General features: G+C 46.0%; 4 protein-coding genes across 4 annotated transcripts; 3 read left to right on the top strand and 1 right to left on the bottom strand.

The window, feature by feature from the left end:
• The first annotated feature begins 2 nt into the window (after positions 1-2).
• Positions 3-1,681, top strand: FOMMEDRAFT_18614 (LIM-domain-containing protein). The gene is made up of 7 exons (XM_007264613.1): positions 3-138; positions 193-213; positions 276-287; positions 340-416; positions 475-721; positions 788-1,396; positions 1,456-1,681. The coding sequence occupies exons 1-7, from the start codon at positions 73-75 to the stop codon at positions 1,507-1,509; spliced, it is 1,086 nt and encodes a 361-aa protein (XP_007264675.1). The 5' UTR covers positions 3-72; the 3' UTR covers positions 1,510-1,681.
• An 896-nt stretch (positions 1,682-2,577) lies between these two features.
• Positions 2,578-6,433, top strand: FOMMEDRAFT_18613 (uncharacterized protein). The gene is made up of 21 exons (XM_007264612.1): positions 2,578-3,010; positions 3,069-3,116; positions 3,188-3,478; positions 3,553-3,591; positions 3,785-3,950; positions 4,018-4,138; positions 4,208-4,364; positions 4,433-4,515; positions 4,587-4,640; positions 4,710-4,859; positions 4,922-5,025; positions 5,084-5,152; positions 5,214-5,223; positions 5,277-5,308; positions 5,370-5,407; positions 5,468-5,527; positions 5,583-5,651; positions 5,718-5,743; positions 5,824-5,987; positions 6,053-6,081; positions 6,163-6,433. Exons 1-21 carry the CDS (start codon positions 2,819-2,821, stop codon positions 6,316-6,318), a joined length of 2,058 nt encoding a protein of 685 aa, XP_007264674.1. The 5' UTR covers positions 2,578-2,818; the 3' UTR covers positions 6,319-6,433.
• Positions 6,434-10,463: 4,030 nt separating this feature from the next.
• FOMMEDRAFT_18611 (zf-DHHC-domain-containing protein) lies at positions 10,464-12,964 on the bottom strand. The gene is made up of 10 exons (XM_007264611.1): positions 12,567-12,964; positions 12,445-12,503; positions 12,357-12,389; positions 11,634-12,302; positions 11,548-11,578; positions 11,456-11,490; positions 11,268-11,401; positions 11,039-11,194; positions 10,755-10,906; positions 10,464-10,679 (listed from the first exon to the last, which is right to left on the bottom strand). The coding sequence occupies exons 1-10, from the start codon at positions 12,892-12,894 to the stop codon at positions 10,570-10,572; spliced, it is 1,707 nt and encodes a 568-aa protein (XP_007264673.1). The 5' UTR covers positions 12,895-12,964; the 3' UTR covers positions 10,464-10,569.
• Positions 12,965-13,162: 198 nt separating this feature from the next.
• On the top strand, positions 13,163-13,953 carry FOMMEDRAFT_139560 (uncharacterized protein; the record flags this gene model as incomplete). Its single annotated transcript, XM_007264610.1, has 4 exons — positions 13,163-13,178; positions 13,251-13,383; positions 13,446-13,700; positions 13,761-13,953. 3 exons carry the CDS (start codon positions 13,163-13,165, stop codon positions 13,672-13,674), a joined length of 378 nt encoding a protein of 125 aa, XP_007264672.1. The 3' UTR covers positions 13,675-13,700; positions 13,761-13,953.
• Between the last annotated feature and the right edge of the window lie 2,613 nt (positions 13,954-16,566).

The following is a 16,566-nucleotide window of genomic DNA, read 5'->3' as shown; positions in this document are numbered from 1 at the left end:
AAGCATCTCTGACTCCGTCTATCTACTTACACAACCTCACTGTTACTTTTCTGTATATTTAACGTTAATAACATGCATCCTTACGGAGGAGTACCATATTGTCCAAGATGCTCAAAGGCGGTCTACGCGGCAGAGCAGGTGAGATAATTGTCATGTATATACTTCTTCCGATGCTCAAGTCCCGTTGAATAGATTATGGGCCCCGGACGGATGGTACGCCATTGCTTTTCCCCATGCACGTTATACGAATGTCTTATTTCTATGTCCACATATAGCTCTATCATAAGGTATGAATTTTGATTGATTATGCATGCAAATTAGTAACAATGGCCCGAGCAGCCATGCTTGGCTTGTACAACTTGTAACAAACGTCTAGACTCACTCTCGTTGATGGAACACGACAAAGAACCATACTGGTATGCTACTACCCGGGTATTCTCCTCTGCCTTGACTGACAGCTCGACGTACGTCCAGTAAACAATGTTACAACAAGAGTTTCGGACCGCGAGATCTCCGACAGGCCAATCTCCCACATCGTGACGACCTGCCACCGCCGCTATCCACGTCCCCTGTGCGGCCCACCCTCACCGGCTCTCCGGCGAGATCATTCAGGAGCACTTCACCTACCCGAGAGGAGATAGAGACGGAGGCGCGGTTTGAGCGGGCAAAGAGAGGTCCACCAGAACGCATCGGTTCCCCATCGAGCTCAGTACAAGCGAGAGTGCGTTGTTACGCCATCTCACAATTATAGCATCAATATTTATTTACCACAATACTTACAACGTAGGTGCTTGCGAAGCGGATGGAGAACCTTGCTGTCAGTGAAGAGGCTGAGAAGGCGCTCATTAGACCAGAGGATGATTCTAGCCCAGTAAACGGCGACTTCGACAGAATTGAAGAGGAGGAAGAGGACGACGAGGACGAGGGTTTCGAGAGACAAAGAAAGCCAGAGGAGCGGGAATTTGAACGCAGCACACCTGGCATCCCGCGTACGATTCCTCTCACCCCAACACACCTTGCACGCAGCCAAAGCGCAGGTGCCTCTCCGCGACCTCATAGTCCAACGTCTCCGATATCCGCTTCACACGCTCTACCAGGCTCGCCTACACCTTTGAGGCAAACAATGACAGGAACGCGTTATGGTGCCGCACTGGCCGGTCAAAATACGGGTACAGGCAACGGGCGCGGGGGTAGTCCACGGTTTGCAATGCCGGGCACGAGCACGCCCTTATGTGCACGCTGTTCCAAGCCTGTTTACTTTGCGGAACAAGTGAAAGCGAATGGACGGGTATTTCACAAGCCGTGCCTGCGTTGCACAGATTGTAATACTGCTCTAGATTCGGCCAGACTCGCGGAAAAGGGCGAAAAAGTTGTGTGTAGGAGCTGCTATAGCAAAGTATGTTCACCACGCCCTTTTGGGCGTTCGAAGCGCTGACTTCTCTTCTCTTCTGTAAGCTTTATGGCCCTAAAGGAAGTGGATATGCTCTATTGGGCAAGGCGGGTGCTTGAATATCACATACTATTTGCTGAGAAGGATCAAAGAAGAAATGTATATGTATAATGTTAACGACCTGTCCTTATTTTCCTAACTTATACCCTTTGTGCCTGTATCCATTGTATGTGCTGTTTCAATGATATGCCTATACGGATGGGTTTGGGGTTAACTCACATTGTAATGCGCCATTGCCTTTTGTGGGCTCTATAGGAACGACTTAAAACCATTACTCCGCACAGCGAGGAGAAACTACTGTCAATGATACTGCATGTAAGGATCTGGGTTCCCAGTACCTGTCTGTCACCTGTACGTGTCCGAGTGGGTAGCGATTTTTAAATTAGCTACAGGATACATAATTAATAGTCGTGCTGAAGCGATGTTTGCCAAGTCATCCATGGCCATGCCTCAGGCACGTATTTTCGAACATAAATGATCTGTATGTACATCATCCGATCGCGGTGTTCAAATTTCAAAAGAAATACAAAGACATGATTTCCGGTATCTTCGCAGCGATGGAAGATTTGTATTGTATTAAGATGACCGTGCTTATGATGACGACGTCCCTAAGGAAATGTCCGAACATCGATGCGAAGCAGCCAAATAGACAGAGCTTTCTCCAATCTACATGCACCACAGATTCGCGATTGACATGTTGGTAAATTGGAAGAATTACAATATGCAAATAGAGACGATCGTTCCCACGATTGCAATGCATGTCTGAGGATGGTCGGGGCGTTAACCGTTCATTTTCTCCTTCCCACGTTAACCCTGAACACTGATCAGTGAACACTCAGGACTCAAGACTCAAGTTGTCCAGAAATCAGTTTCATTGACTTCGTCAAAACTTCTCTAACATGATGCCTGTCGTTGAATGGTCAATAGTTAGACGACCGCCTATGCGACCGTTTATAATTGTCGTCTTTCTCTCACCCCAGCGGGCCAACACTTGAGTATCTCGCTTCCTTTCCAAGGTCCTTCGCCTCGGCAAAACAGGGACACTGATGCTGATCGAAACCTCATAAAAAGACACATCAATCTCCACGGCACACGATCCAATAGTCCACATGATGGGTGTATAAACACGGGTTATGATATTAATACAAAAGCTAACTCCCGGTGCGACCGGTCAGCTAGCCAGGGCACCCTCTCGCTTCAGCTCTGCACATTGCCGTCTATCCGTCTTTCGTCCGCCCGCGATTGTGCGTATCGCGTGAGCCGAAAGTCTCTTGTTCTTCGCGGCTTGGAGCGGCTTTTGCTATTTGTCTTGAGAGAGCTTAAATCCCTTTGGCCTAGAGAAGATACTCTACTGTGACGTGCTGCAAAATGTATCTCACGAAGAAGACTCTCGTCATCGCATTTGCTCTTGGTGGACGTATAAACGCGCAGTCTCTCAGTCTTGGACCCTCGACTTTTACAGTTCCCGGTGCATTCCCAACCTCGGTATACAGCAGTTATTATAACAACCCGACACAGACAAGTGAACAAGTGCAGCCTGTTATTTCGGATCCTGTCACTGTATGTCTTGAGCTTTTCGAATTCGAAATCACCGGGTTACTGAACATGCGGGACACAGCATACGGTGTATCCGTTTGACCTCACGAATCCGGACACTATCCCTGTGGTGCGTACTCTTCTCCCTTGGTTATATTATTATCTTGCTCTCGTTAAGTGCATTTAACATCACACGTTTAGAATGATACGAATGACCCGCACCCTCTACCCCCACGAGCCTCGGATTCGACGATCCTCGCTCATGCAGTCCGACAAATACAGCTACTCGCGACACCTGAAACGCCAAACTCACCATTTCTCAATGACACTTGCGCAAAATGTCAAGCTGCGCTGGGTATCCTCAAATTCGTAGCGCTCGCGGCGCCAGAGCAAGGACCTGCCGCAGTCGTCGCGATGTGCCAAGCATTCAAGCTATCGTCGAATTGTAATACAGCATTTGGACCTCTTGCTCTTGGAAGTGTCATTACTCAGGTATGTGAAAGTCCCGCGGATGCTCCGGAGGAGAGGCATGGTAAGAGTGAGCTGATTGGAGTGAACCTGGACAGGTCGTCGCACGCGCAGACGTCGAGGGATTCGATGGGCAGGTACGTATTCTCATAGCATTTTTTCTTACCCATGCAGTCTGCATATCAATACCATCTCATTTCGGCTTCGGCGTCATCGCCATCACTACTATTGAACCTGTATTGCTTCCTTGATGGGTGCCTGGTACAATTGCTTCGGTCACATGGCTAACCGACTCTATTTTTATATTCTTTCATCATCGAAAATAAATAGATGATGTGCCAGAATTTCCTTAGCGCGTGTCCACTCCCTCCGACATCGGCACTCAACCTCACCAACTGGTTCGCAAAGCCCAAGCCTAATCCGCTTCCTCCGCCAAAGAAGCCAAGCGGAAAACGTCTGAAGGTTTTGTCGCTTTCGGACATACATTTGGATGCACGTAAGTCAGGCTTGTACTCGTTTCATGATGAACCTGAGGCACTGATGCACAAAATCTGCGCATATAGGGTACGCCACAGGAGCTGAAGCAAATTGTACATCTGGATTGTGTTGTCGTGAGGGAAACGTTGCCACTTCCAGCCCGAATCAAACACTTGTTCCCGCCCCACGTTTTGGTGCATTCCTCTGGTATGTCCGGGATTATCGTTGTTTGTCATCCAGTCGCCCTCAGTCTAACGTATCCGTGCCTTTGATTAGTGATTCACCTTATTCGCTCACGCTTTCAGCGCTTGAAGCAATTCCAGTGCTTACCGGGACGCAAGATACTGGTTTTGCGTGGACTCTATACAATGGTGACCTGGTCGCGCACGATACAGATGCACAGCTCTCACAAGCATACGTGGAGTATGTCGAGGTTGGTCATCTTTCTAATATTCCATTTAGAAGGCATATATGAATTGCTGATGACGCAATATGGTTTAGACGGTGATCTTCGACCTCATCAAACGTATGTTGAAAGCGGGTCCGACATATGTCGTGATTGGAAACCATGACTCTGTCGGCGTGTACGTTGATCCACTTTGAGGCTCATTATTTCAAGTGATCCTAACTAATTTATTCCGTGCGCCTTTCATAGGGCTGAAGATGCACCGAAACTACTCGGAGGAGAGCTCGCGCACCAATACGACTGGTAAGACGAACCGCAACCATCCTGTCTTTGTTACACACTTAAGTTTGCAAAACTGATTATGTATCCTAGGAACTACGAGCATGTCTCAAGTCTCTGGCAACACGAAGATTGGATTCCCGAAGCAGCTGTAGAGCTCGCTCGTGCGCATTACGGTGGATATATGGTCCGCCGGAAGGATGGACTGCGGATTATCACGCTGAATACGAATCTTTGGTACCGGTAAGAGTGTGGCCTATCTATTGCATGTTTTTTACCCATTCATACGTTTCACACGGTGCCAGGGCAAATTGGTTCAACTACATCAACATGACCTCTTCTGATCCATCGGGCATACTTCGGTTCCTTACGGATGAATTGCAGGATGCGGAGGACGCTGGAGATCGCGGTACGTCCTTGTTGAAGTAAAGCCTCAAGTAATTTGGTTGATGTGAAGAATTCCCTAGTGTGGATCATGGGACACGTACTCAGCGGTTGGGATGGGACCAATGCGCTATTAAACCCATCCAATCTTTGTAAGCCTCATGTTTATTTAAGAGAGCAATTGACTCGAGAACCTGACATAATTTTCTTCAGTCTATCAAATGTACGCTGTGATGCTTCGTATTGTTTAACTTCAGTCTTTTGATACCTGAGTAGCGTTGACCGTTATTCTCCGCATGTTATCGCTGGTATGTTCATTTGAGATCTTACTATTTCAGCGTTAATAATTCGTTTCACCTGCCTTTTCAGGTATCTTCTGGGGCCACACACATGAAGACGAACTCTCGGTATGTTACTAGCCAAGGCGCATCATACACCAACAATCTTGTTTATGACGAATCACATAGATATTCTACACGAATAATGGGACCGTGCAGTCTGCTGAGAATGCATTGGTCGTCTCTTGGGTACGCTTTTTCGATTTCTCGCTATCCCATTCGTTAGCTTATCATCGTGCCATAGAATGCACCGTCGATTACACCTGCTTCAAACCTAAACTCAGGCTTCCGTGTATACGAGGTAGACTCTTCTGTGAGTAATTTCCTTGGGTCTGCATGCCTTACGGTCATTTTAACACCATGCTTCACTTTCTTCTAGACGTTTGAAGTACTTGACGCACACACGTGAGTCTATATTAGCGTCCCTTCCAATCGACAACAATGCAGCGTACGACTGTGAACTAATTCCGTGTTCGGAAACACAGATGGAAGTCCGATGTGAATGCCTTCCCTGCACTCGACGGCCAAACCGCTTTCGGACCGACATTTACATACGAATACAGTGCGCGCGATACGTACGGCGGTAATATCACTGGCTGGGGATCAAACGACCCACTTAACGCGACATGGTGGCACCGGGTTACAGAAGGTATTTGCACCACTATTCTCTCACACAATCAGTAGACCTTACATGGGGAATTCTGCTTTTGTCAGTAATGGAGAACGACACATCCCTCGTCCAAGTACGTATTCTTCCTTTTCTTCACCCGTCCGTATACTCAATTTTACTCATGCACTAATTTCTCGTACACGTATAATAACAGACGTTCAACACATTGCAAGGCAAATCTTCAGTCCGCACCAAGCCTTGTACTGGTGAATGTATTACTGCGAAGATATGTTACCTGCGTAGTGGATCTTCCAGCATTGCAAAGCAGAACTGTCCGGCAGGGTTCGGCTCTGTCCAAGGCTTGTTCTGAGCAAGATGATTTGTCTTGTGTGAAAATGCAGATGTGTGATGGGCATAAGAGTGGGGGTAAAATATTGGTTGGCAGTTGCAGGTTGCTATGTGACGCTGAGGGCAGATGTTGGGGATAATCATATTAATTACGGTATATTAACGATTTGTTCGATTCTTTCTCCTATTGGAATCAAATAAACGCGTTAAAATCGTAATATCATAACAACACGTAAATTTCCGAAAAGGCAATTAGAACGTTAGATTACCAACAACACAGTATACTACTCTACACAAACATAAGGCACACGACCACACGAACAACAACCAGAGAACGCTGCGCAGTTCTACACTTGGCTAACAGGCTCATACCCAGCCCTACCCCTCCCAAACCCAAGACTGAATCCCATAAAGTGACCTTTTCCCTTCCGTCCTCCCCTCCCATCTCTCCCATCTTCCTCCTCTTCTCTCTCTCTCCTCCTCCTCGCCTCACGGAACCCTTCAAGTGGCACATCATACAACCGCACATACTCCACGCCAAGCTCCTTCCCCGCCGTCCAAAAGTCCTTACAATTACCCAAAATACCCAAGTCGAACGGATTAGCCGCCTTACTCGCGCGGGCCAGCCCGTCTGCAGCGCGTCCCCTCGTAAAGACGTCCAAGCCCGTCAGAGCCATAAGTGTGCCTCCACATCCAGCATGATTATGTCCTCCCGGTCCATTCATCGGCGGTGTACCCAACGTCAACCCATCATCTCCCATCACCATCCCAGTATTCTGGTTCGAATGACCCGAAGGAGAACTCCTATGTCCCATCTGTGACGCCAAACTCGTACCCCCACGTCCACCCATGAACCCATACCTGCCCAAATTCGATACTTCGAACGTCGTCATTTGTCGTGTAATTTGATATAGTTGTCCTAAGAGAAGGACGGTCGTCCAGAGGAGTTGGAGGGTTGACCAGCAGGCGACGGAGAAGAGGAAGGGGTCGTAGGCTGTTAGTGTGCAGAGATCGTCTGGGAGGAGACAGGATGATGAGGGTTCGGAGGCGACGCTGACTGTCGAGAAGTCTAAAAAAGTTTGTGCTTGATTGGTCTGTACTTAATGCAGATAATTGAAGAATCACTTACAGGCAAAAGAGAGATAATCGAACAAAATAACTCCGATAACGAGTGTGCAGACGAAGATGATGAATTGGCGATGATTATTTACACCAACTAAGTACAAGCGCATGAAATCAGTAAGGTATAGTGATGTTTATTTTAAAATATGACACATACCACAATTCCAGACCCAAGGGCAGTGACTACAGAGAATATGAGAAAGCCAATAATTGTGACCAAAGTGAAGTCTTACTGATCATGCCGAGCTACACATTTGTCACAAACACGGCAGTGTTTCGAGCGCAGCGGCTTGCGCGCCTACATCAAGTAAAATAAGCAACTAGTAAAACAGGTACGACGAGGTGTAGGAGCCATACCATGCATTGTATACAAAACGTCTGTCCATTCAAACGTCCCTCCGAAGCAAGGTCCTCCACGATCTTCAGGAAAAGGAAAGTCAACCAGTATTTCAGAACCAGTGTCAAACTAGAGTGCATACAGCTCTGAGCTCTCCATCGTTCACGGGTTTCGGACAAGTCCCAGGATCAAGAGTAATAGCCCGTACAAAATTATACACACACAACCCATAAGCAAGTGCGAACATAAGATGTACAAATGCATGATGCTGTGTCTCTGTACAAGGAAATCATTAATGTCAGTAAACTGCCCAGAATAATACAAAGTAGTATGAACTGTACGTTGGATAAGCCGAGTAGCCCAAGAATATGCAACCCAAACTAAGCTTCCGAAGATTATTCCAGCGTAGTAAGGACTTTGGACAACACCATCACTATAGCTTGCAGTATTGAGAAGGACGCGCGTTACGATCTGAGAAATCCATCAAGTTAGCTAGTAGGTAAAGTGTAAGTAAAGGAGTTCGACATACATGGTGCATTGCGAAGAATTCAGCCATTGCAAGGAGGATCCCAGTATACCAGGGCATGATTTTGAGCGTCATGAATATAAGATAAAAGAAAAACGTCGGCATGATGAATATTGCGATTTTGGTGTTTCGCTGTATCCCAAACCAGTCAGTACAACTTCCAATGAAATCTGGAGGAGTAACTAACCTCATTGAGCGGTTTCGACTTTCTCGTTCCATCTTCTAACATCCCACCTTCCTCCAAAGCGCGTTTCCACGCTCCAAGGCTCTTCAGCTCAACCGCCATATCCTTTGGCGTTTTCCCCTCTTGGTTCTTGGCATTAATGTCCGCACCTCGTTCAATTAGTTTCCTAATACAATTTCGATTTCCTTTCACCACAGCCCAATGTAACGGTGTCAATTCCGCTTCGTCTCGCGTATTCGGATCCGCGCCGTGTTTCAGCAATAAGTCAACGGACAGCGCGTCTCCTTGATACGCTGCCCACATGAGCGACGTATGTCCCTGCGCATCGCGAGAATCGACATTAATGGGTTGGTGCAAAATATACAACAACGGCATAACAGCCGACGAGTGTGTAACAAGATGCAAGGTATTATATCCCTGCGAATCCATAATCGTCGGGTCCGCACCATGTGCAATCAGTAGCTGAATCACGTATAAATAACCATTCCGTGCTGCCCATTGCATAGGCGTCGCAACCAGGTCTCCACCAAGCGCGTCGACTTCCGCACCTTGGTCAAGGAGGTACCGACATACAGGCAGTTGCGCATTGATCGCAGCCCAGTGTAAAGGAGTGATATTCTGTTCATCTCTATCCGAAGCTCTCGCCTTCCCCGACTCGATCATAGTACGAATCGTGTCCAAGTCTCCTCGTTGCGCAGCAACGAATATATTCATCTAAGCATATTCCACATACAACCAACCAAGAAAGTCAGCAAAACTATGTTTTTCTTCTTGTTACTAGCACCTCTTTACGGGCGCCTAGCACTAAACAGGAGAAACTCCTAACAAAATGCATACCTCAGGCTCATAAACCGTCTGTAGCCCCTGCTGCTGTGCAGCCGACGTATTCGTTCCCGACGCATCTTCAAGGTTAATCGCAGTGGTCGGCTCGCCAGTAGGAGGGACAAAAGTTGTTGGGTCCGTCATGGTGGTCGTTAACGAAGAGAAACACGACAACCCGCCCGTCCATCAAATATCACATCCGCTCAGTGTCACTCTGGACTACGCCGTGCGCTGACGTCACGTGCGCTACACCGCCCAGTACTGCTAACTGCTTCCTATGCTGCGGTCATTTAGCGCCGTTACCACAACGCACTCCTAAATAAAATTAGAAAATTACGGAAATCGCTTATTGCCGCTTAATACCCCGTAGAGCTTGCCCCCACGTCTGCTTTAATGGAGTAGGAAGTCATCCCAGTCTTTCAGCAATGGGATGCCTGTGGGTGCAACGGAAGCAAATCATGCTTGTCTTCAATTTATGATATATTCAATAGCTCGTCCCAGGTTCGGGCGAATACCAAAGGGGATGCAAGAAATGAAAATACAGTTATGCAGTGTAAAAGGTATACAATAGGCGTGGTCAAACCTCGCGATTCAGTGCGCGATTCACCTGTGCGATTCACTTTCATGCAAAGTGAATCGCGGACCCCGGAACCCCAGCGATTCGGGGTGAATCGCGCTGAAAGGTGAATCACACTTTGACGCGATTCGCCTTGCGATTCACCCCTGCGATTCACCTCTACTCATATCTATTTCCAAATATGTACATGTATTACAAAAATAAAACTAAGCTTCTTTTCACCTCTAAATTCCAAAAACAATAAGATGATTTGCCTCTTCCTCGTGAGCACTACAGCATACATACTGTCCTCTGTTCTGTAAAAAATCCTTGTGTTCTCTGCTACCAAGCTCTGTTGTCTTCTTGCACATCACTGCACACATATCAAGTCCTTCTTGACATGGCCAAATGTATATGCACAAAAAAAAACTATTTCTTTAATTTTATATTATGTAATTTTAAGATCAAGGGTCGGTATATTGAGGTGAATCGCACATGTACAAGTGTGCTGGTCAAACCTGCACACACGATTCACCTTGCGATTCACCCTCTAGAATCGCAAGGTGAATTGCACAGAGAATCGCAAGGTTTGACCACGCCTAATTCCACACAAAACTAATGCTAGCTAGAAATCATCCAACACATTATTACATCGTAAATCTTCTACAAATATTCCTCTTCTTGATCTAAAAGCATGAAGGTAAAAAGCATGAAGGAAAAAAGGCGTTATTGCAGCTCAGGAGGCCAATCTCTCCGACGCCTCCACCGCCCATCCTCATCAAATCGTGGATTTCGTGGATACGTAAGTCCATCGCCTTCACTTTTCCCAATAGGTACTGCAAAAAACGGCGGAAAAGACAACCAAATCGGTATTTTGATGAACAAAGACAGGGAAAGAAAAGACGACTTACAGAACCAACCCCACACATTCCTCCCCATCCTATACCTCCAATTCTCACCCGCACTTTCCAACCACCAAATATTCCCCTCCGTATCCAGCTTCCCCCACTCCGTATCCCACTCTTTCCGTAACGCCTTTCGTCGTTTGTGGACGTTAGACCTCCTGGATAAGTTTTCATTTTCATGTTTGTCGTCACGTTTACGTAAATTAAATATTATAGTGAAGAAGGGAGACAAAGAAGATATAGAAGATATAGAAGGGAGGGAGGGGGGAGGGAGGAAAGGCAAGACGTACCGCCAATCACATAACGGAACCATCTGTCCAAGAATCGCGTGTTCGCGATGTCGCATGTTGGACATCATCAACCCTTCGACGCTCGTTTGGTTGAGCATGATCATGTGGATGTGTGCTCCGAGGAGAACACTCGTAAAGAGCGAGAATAATGCAGAGCTAGAAATGTTACAAAAGAGGACGGAGGATTGAGCCATACAGGGATTTTTTGAGTCCAGAAATGAAAACATACAGAGCAATGATCACAACAATTTGCGGATCGATATCTGCGCCAGATCTCGAGTCTCTCTTAGCTTGTAGGCCCACTAAAGTGGCAAATATCCACAACGTCCATGGGGTACTCCAGGTAAGGAAGTTGACAAAAAACTGAAGTCGTATATCACTAATTAGTTGCAAGAACGCTGACTTTCGGAAACAAACCTTATGATTATGTGCTCCGACACACTGCCCGACCCCTACAAGCACAGAATGAGTCAAATGGTACATATAGAGAAGACAGGGAGAATATATACATGGACAATGGTGATCATACATTAGCACACACTATCAGTTCAGAATTAGCTGCCTAGACTGTCTGGAACGGAAGGAACACACTCACAGTCCCACAGATTCTACAATGATGTGTCCTCATTGGCTTAACCAAACCATCCTTATGGCAATACTGATATTCTGGGAGCAAGCTCGGATATGTTGGTGGTCGCCGCGAATACATCGGTGGCGGAAGGCCGTCTTCCGTACTTCCCCCGGCCCGGGGAGGTTGAGATGTCCTCGGGTTTGAGGTACCTGTTGGATCTGCTTGTTTTGCTAGAGGGTGTTGTGGTGCATCTGACCCTCTCCTTTGAGAGCCGCCCAACTTTGGTTTTTCGACAGCCGTCTCGTCCGTGCTGCGCTCGCCACCGCTACTTCGCCGTACTTCATACCTCCCTTTGCTGTCGGATACTACAAGTGGCGTCCGACTCGCACTATCTTTCCGTCTCACCGACGAAGACGCCTGCGAGACGGGAGCAGGAGGTCGATGTGGAGCAGTACGAACGTTGAGCTCGGCCTGCTTCTCCACATCTACAGGTTGGTGTTGTCGTGAAGGGCCTTCGTTTGTTGACGAAGGTGAGATTTCAGCATACGGAGTGCCACCAATAAATCCATCTTCATCGTAATCAGACCCTTCATAGTCAGAGCCATTCCCCCACGAGCGGTGGGCTGATGGAGTCGTCCGTCGACCTGGAGCGAATTGATCTGATCTTTGTGGAGGTGGAGTCTTTTGTACAAACTAGGAATGCTGTTAGCATACTAGATATATGCGATATAATGCGGAGCTACATACGTCTCTTGCAAACCCTGGCGGTGTAAAAAGCAGCTGGTAGTTGATATTAAGCAGAACCGTTAAATTTGGGTGATCATAAGAAGCCCACCTTCATATACGACCACCAAAACATTAATCCCAATAAACAAAACACAATTATGAACACGACTAAGAAATCGAATGGGATCAACTGACTTTCCATTCGCTTGAGACAAAGTCTCAATAACATACCTCCCATACTCCTCCCACCAAACGCATTCCTCTCCCTCCTAATCATCGGAACACAAAATCGTCCAATATAGACATACCAAGCATACCCAGCGATACCAATTACGAATGGCACGACAATCTTCCGCTCAATCCAGGGGCGAGGCTTGCTTTCCCGCTCCCGACGCTTCATCTCACGTCTCTCTGAGAAGCCAATAAACTTGCGTTTGCGCTTCATCTTCTTGTTCTCTCCTTTAGTTTCGTTCGAGGTCTCGGGTCCCTCTGGCTTTGTTGCCTCCTTTGACTTTGGTTCATTAGTCACGGCTGGATGTTCAGCGTCATGATGCGACATTGAAGGGGGAGAAGAGAGAAGCCAGAGTGCCCTTGGGCTGAATAACTGAGAGGAAGAGAAGTGGGCTGAGCTGGGCTGAGTTGACAGCCAGAAGTCGGCTGCGGGCGGCAATGACGTACCGTGCATTTCATTACATAACACACCATTCATTTCATTTCGCACGTCGATCCTTCTGTCGCGACAGTACACCGTACAGTGTAGTATGTACAGGTGTCCCTGTCTATCCCCCAACCATACAAGAAATACACCCAATTAATTTCGACCTATTATGCCTCCTTCCGGCGGTACGTTACAATCTCGATGACCCTAAACAACTTATGCTAAATGGCTCGCCACACACTCACGTACTAATACAGAACCGAATAAATCGCCCAAACCACAACCGATTGGTAACGAGGCCTTCATCCTCCTCTTTACACTCTGCACCCTCTGCGCACTCTTTATCCTCTGGCGTCGGGCAAATAGCATTCGGACTGTCGTTGCGCACCAGTGAGTCGTGGTCTGTCCGACCCTAACATTCAGTTTCTAATAACGACAACGCATTTGTGTAGATTGAAGACATGGACAAGTACAGAAGGCCGTATACGCCTCTCAGAGGATGATGGTCCACCTGCACGCAGCTTTGTAGAAGACGACGCCGATGATGATGCAGATGATGCAGAACCGCTTGCGATGCGTGTCGAACGGCTGAGGAACGCTCGTAAAAGCACGGACGCTAACGACCCACCTCCCATTCCACCGCATAAAGCCCAAGTCCCGGAAGACCCTCTGCTGGCATGAGTGTCATCACCCTCACAAAGTAAACTGTGAGCCTGTCTGTCCTGTTTTACTGCGTGCACCTGAATTAATCGATTTGTATTATTCAGTCCCTTGCGACTCTCACACTCATCAATACCTCCTCACACTGATTCCACAAAGGCCATTTACTCATCCTCCCTCATTATCGTGTACGATTAATTTCTGCATCTACGTATATCCCTCGCAGCCCATCATCATCATCAAATTCGGACGATCCCGTGTACGAGAAAATGATATAGCCGAACAATCCAATCAAGAAACTTGTTTTATTACTCTCCCTTCAAACGACTAATTTCGGAAATGCAATACCACATAAGATGATGAAGTCTATGAAAGCAGTTGAAACAAGCAGGCTTTTCCGTGCCGACCAAGGCAGTTCAAGTGGGTATCTCCGATACCGGTGAACTGAACAAGACAAATATTAATTCTTCAGTCACATGGATGCCAGAACAGGTTTTGCCCATTTGGCTCTCTCTAATGGCCCTGCGAGATCAACAGTCCAGAAGTGGATAGAAGTGGACTTCATGTACGTGAACTGAAGCTCTGCCGAGTCGGAATAGACCACACGAGCGCAAATCACGATCTCTAGCCCGCAAGCAAAGAAGTGCTACTTTGGTATCAGCTGTATATTTGCAAGAGTGCTCAAGGGCAGTAGTACAATCAGATTTCCAAACAAAGAATCGAGTTCAAATCGCTCGGGCCAGACCTATACGCAATATGCAACTAACTTTTGCCTTATTAAGAGTCATTTCCACCAGGATATGAATCTTACTCGTATTCTAGCGCACGACCTTTCAAGTACTTGCAAAGCTGGTCCGGGAAACTCCAACGCGTTGAGCAATTGCTGTAAGGCTTGAACACACGGTTTGCCTAGTGGCGTTCGCAGGCAAAGGTGTGTTTTTATGGACCTACAAAAATCTTAATCTTGTTTGCATTCGGGATTTTGAGTCCGTCTCTCTACTCAATATAAAATCAGCCCATAAATAACTGCTTCATTGACACATTAACAATTAAGTGTCATTTCTACCTGGGTATGGACTCTGGAGTTGACATTCCCTCTATAAAACTAGCTCATATTTTAGCATACAACCTTACAAGTGTTTGCAAAGCTGGTCCGGGGAACACCGATGCGTCGAGCGTTTACTGTGAACACACAGTTTGCCAAGCGGCGTTCACATGCAAAGATGAGTTTATGTACCTACAGAAATCTTAATCTTGTTGGTATCCGAAACCCCCAGCCTGTCACTTTATAACCTGTAGTACCTTCCCTCTGAAGCACTGTGACTTTCTCGCTGAATCGCTTCCCAGATTAATTCTGTGATCTGAATGACCAGTCAAGGACTGTAAAAACCATGTTCCGGAATTGTCCATCATCGTCATAATCATCACAACCGATCTCAATCCAATACAAAACCAGGTCATGTATCTCCCACAATGAGCCAGAATATACCCTCAGCTGCCCCGTCAGAGCAACATCTTCTGAAGTTAGGTGACACTGTCAACAGTTATACATCAGAAGAACTGCTAGGTAGAGGCGCCACTGGGACTGTTGCTGTGAGTTATTCTACCAAACTGAAAAGTAGCAGAATCACTTGATTCACTATCTTCATGAATGCATAATTTATTGATTCCTCATTCAACAGAAGTGCAGAGATGAGAGTGGCAATTTGATAGCAATTAAAGTGATGTCCGAAACAGGAGAACGAAAAATAAAAAGGACACAGCAAGACGAAGGCAATACACTGAACAAACTAGGGAAACATAAATACATTGTGTATAATTATTTTCACTACTAATCCAAATCTGTTCTTGCATGTATTCACACAACAACTCAAACAAGGTTGCCTTTTTTGGCTCTTTCGATTATGTATACAATAATACTGAACAGAGGTGTATTGTGCTGGAATATGCACTGCATGGTACCCTTGACACAATAATGATAATGTGTGGAGACAGGTCTAAGGACTATTCCAAGTCATGTATAAGGTGACTATTAAAAAAAGAGAATATGAAATGGAACATCCACCAACAAACTCTTGAAGACAGATATGTAGGGGGTTAGAATATATTCATTCCATACACTGCTTACATGAAGACATTAAGTAGGTATGTTCTACTGAGATTTTGGAAAAGTACTGACAATAATTCAGGCCAGGAAATATCTTAGTAAAGAAGCAGGAACTGCTTGAAATCTTACTAGCAGATTTTACATTGTTAGCATAGCTTATTCCTCCTATATGTACAGTACTAAAATCAACCATGTCTAGAGTAAAATGGTTACTAGATGATTGTAAGATATACTCACTTTACTAGTCCTAATCCTTAGGAATAGTAACAGAATAGAGTAGAGAGGGTAAGACTTGTAGACTTGTATAGTGAGAGGGTAGAGGAATCCTGCTTTAGTCAAGCTACAAGTGTAGCCTAGTAGGTTGGTAGTAGAGTACTTCTAAGTACTAGGTAACTTAAGTTGATAAAACTATCTTTTGAGGGCCAAACTGGCCTCCTTATATACCTTTTGCTAGAGTGATGTTACTCTAGTGACTTTAGTAACTCTCTTCACTGTTGTTCCTATAAAGTGGAGCTGGCTAATCCTTTAGACTGTATGCTACACTGGTTTGTGTCTTCTATTAATCTGCTAACACTAGTTTGTGTCTTCTTGTATTCTAGATTAATCTTCTAATGACTCCTTTACTGTATTGTTATGTTTTCTATACTTCCTCTCATACTTCTAATGACTCCTTATGAGTCCTCCTAACTAGTTATGCTGTGTAAGCTGTATAATGCTTTTCCTATAAAGTAGAGCTCTCTATTGTTTCTATAACTCTGTCTGACTCAACCTGTACTTTCTGTACACTAGTTTGTAATACTACTTTT

This window comes from Fomitiporia mediterranea, assembly GCF_000271605.1.
Source record: "Fomitiporia mediterranea MF3/22 unplaced genomic scaffold FOMMEscaffold_4, whole genome shotgun sequence".
Lineage (NCBI taxonomy): Eukaryota > Fungi > Basidiomycota > Agaricomycetes > Hymenochaetales > Hymenochaetaceae > Fomitiporia > Fomitiporia mediterranea.
Note: the sequence above shows the minus strand (reverse complement) of the source record. Positions and strands in the feature narration are given on the sequence as shown.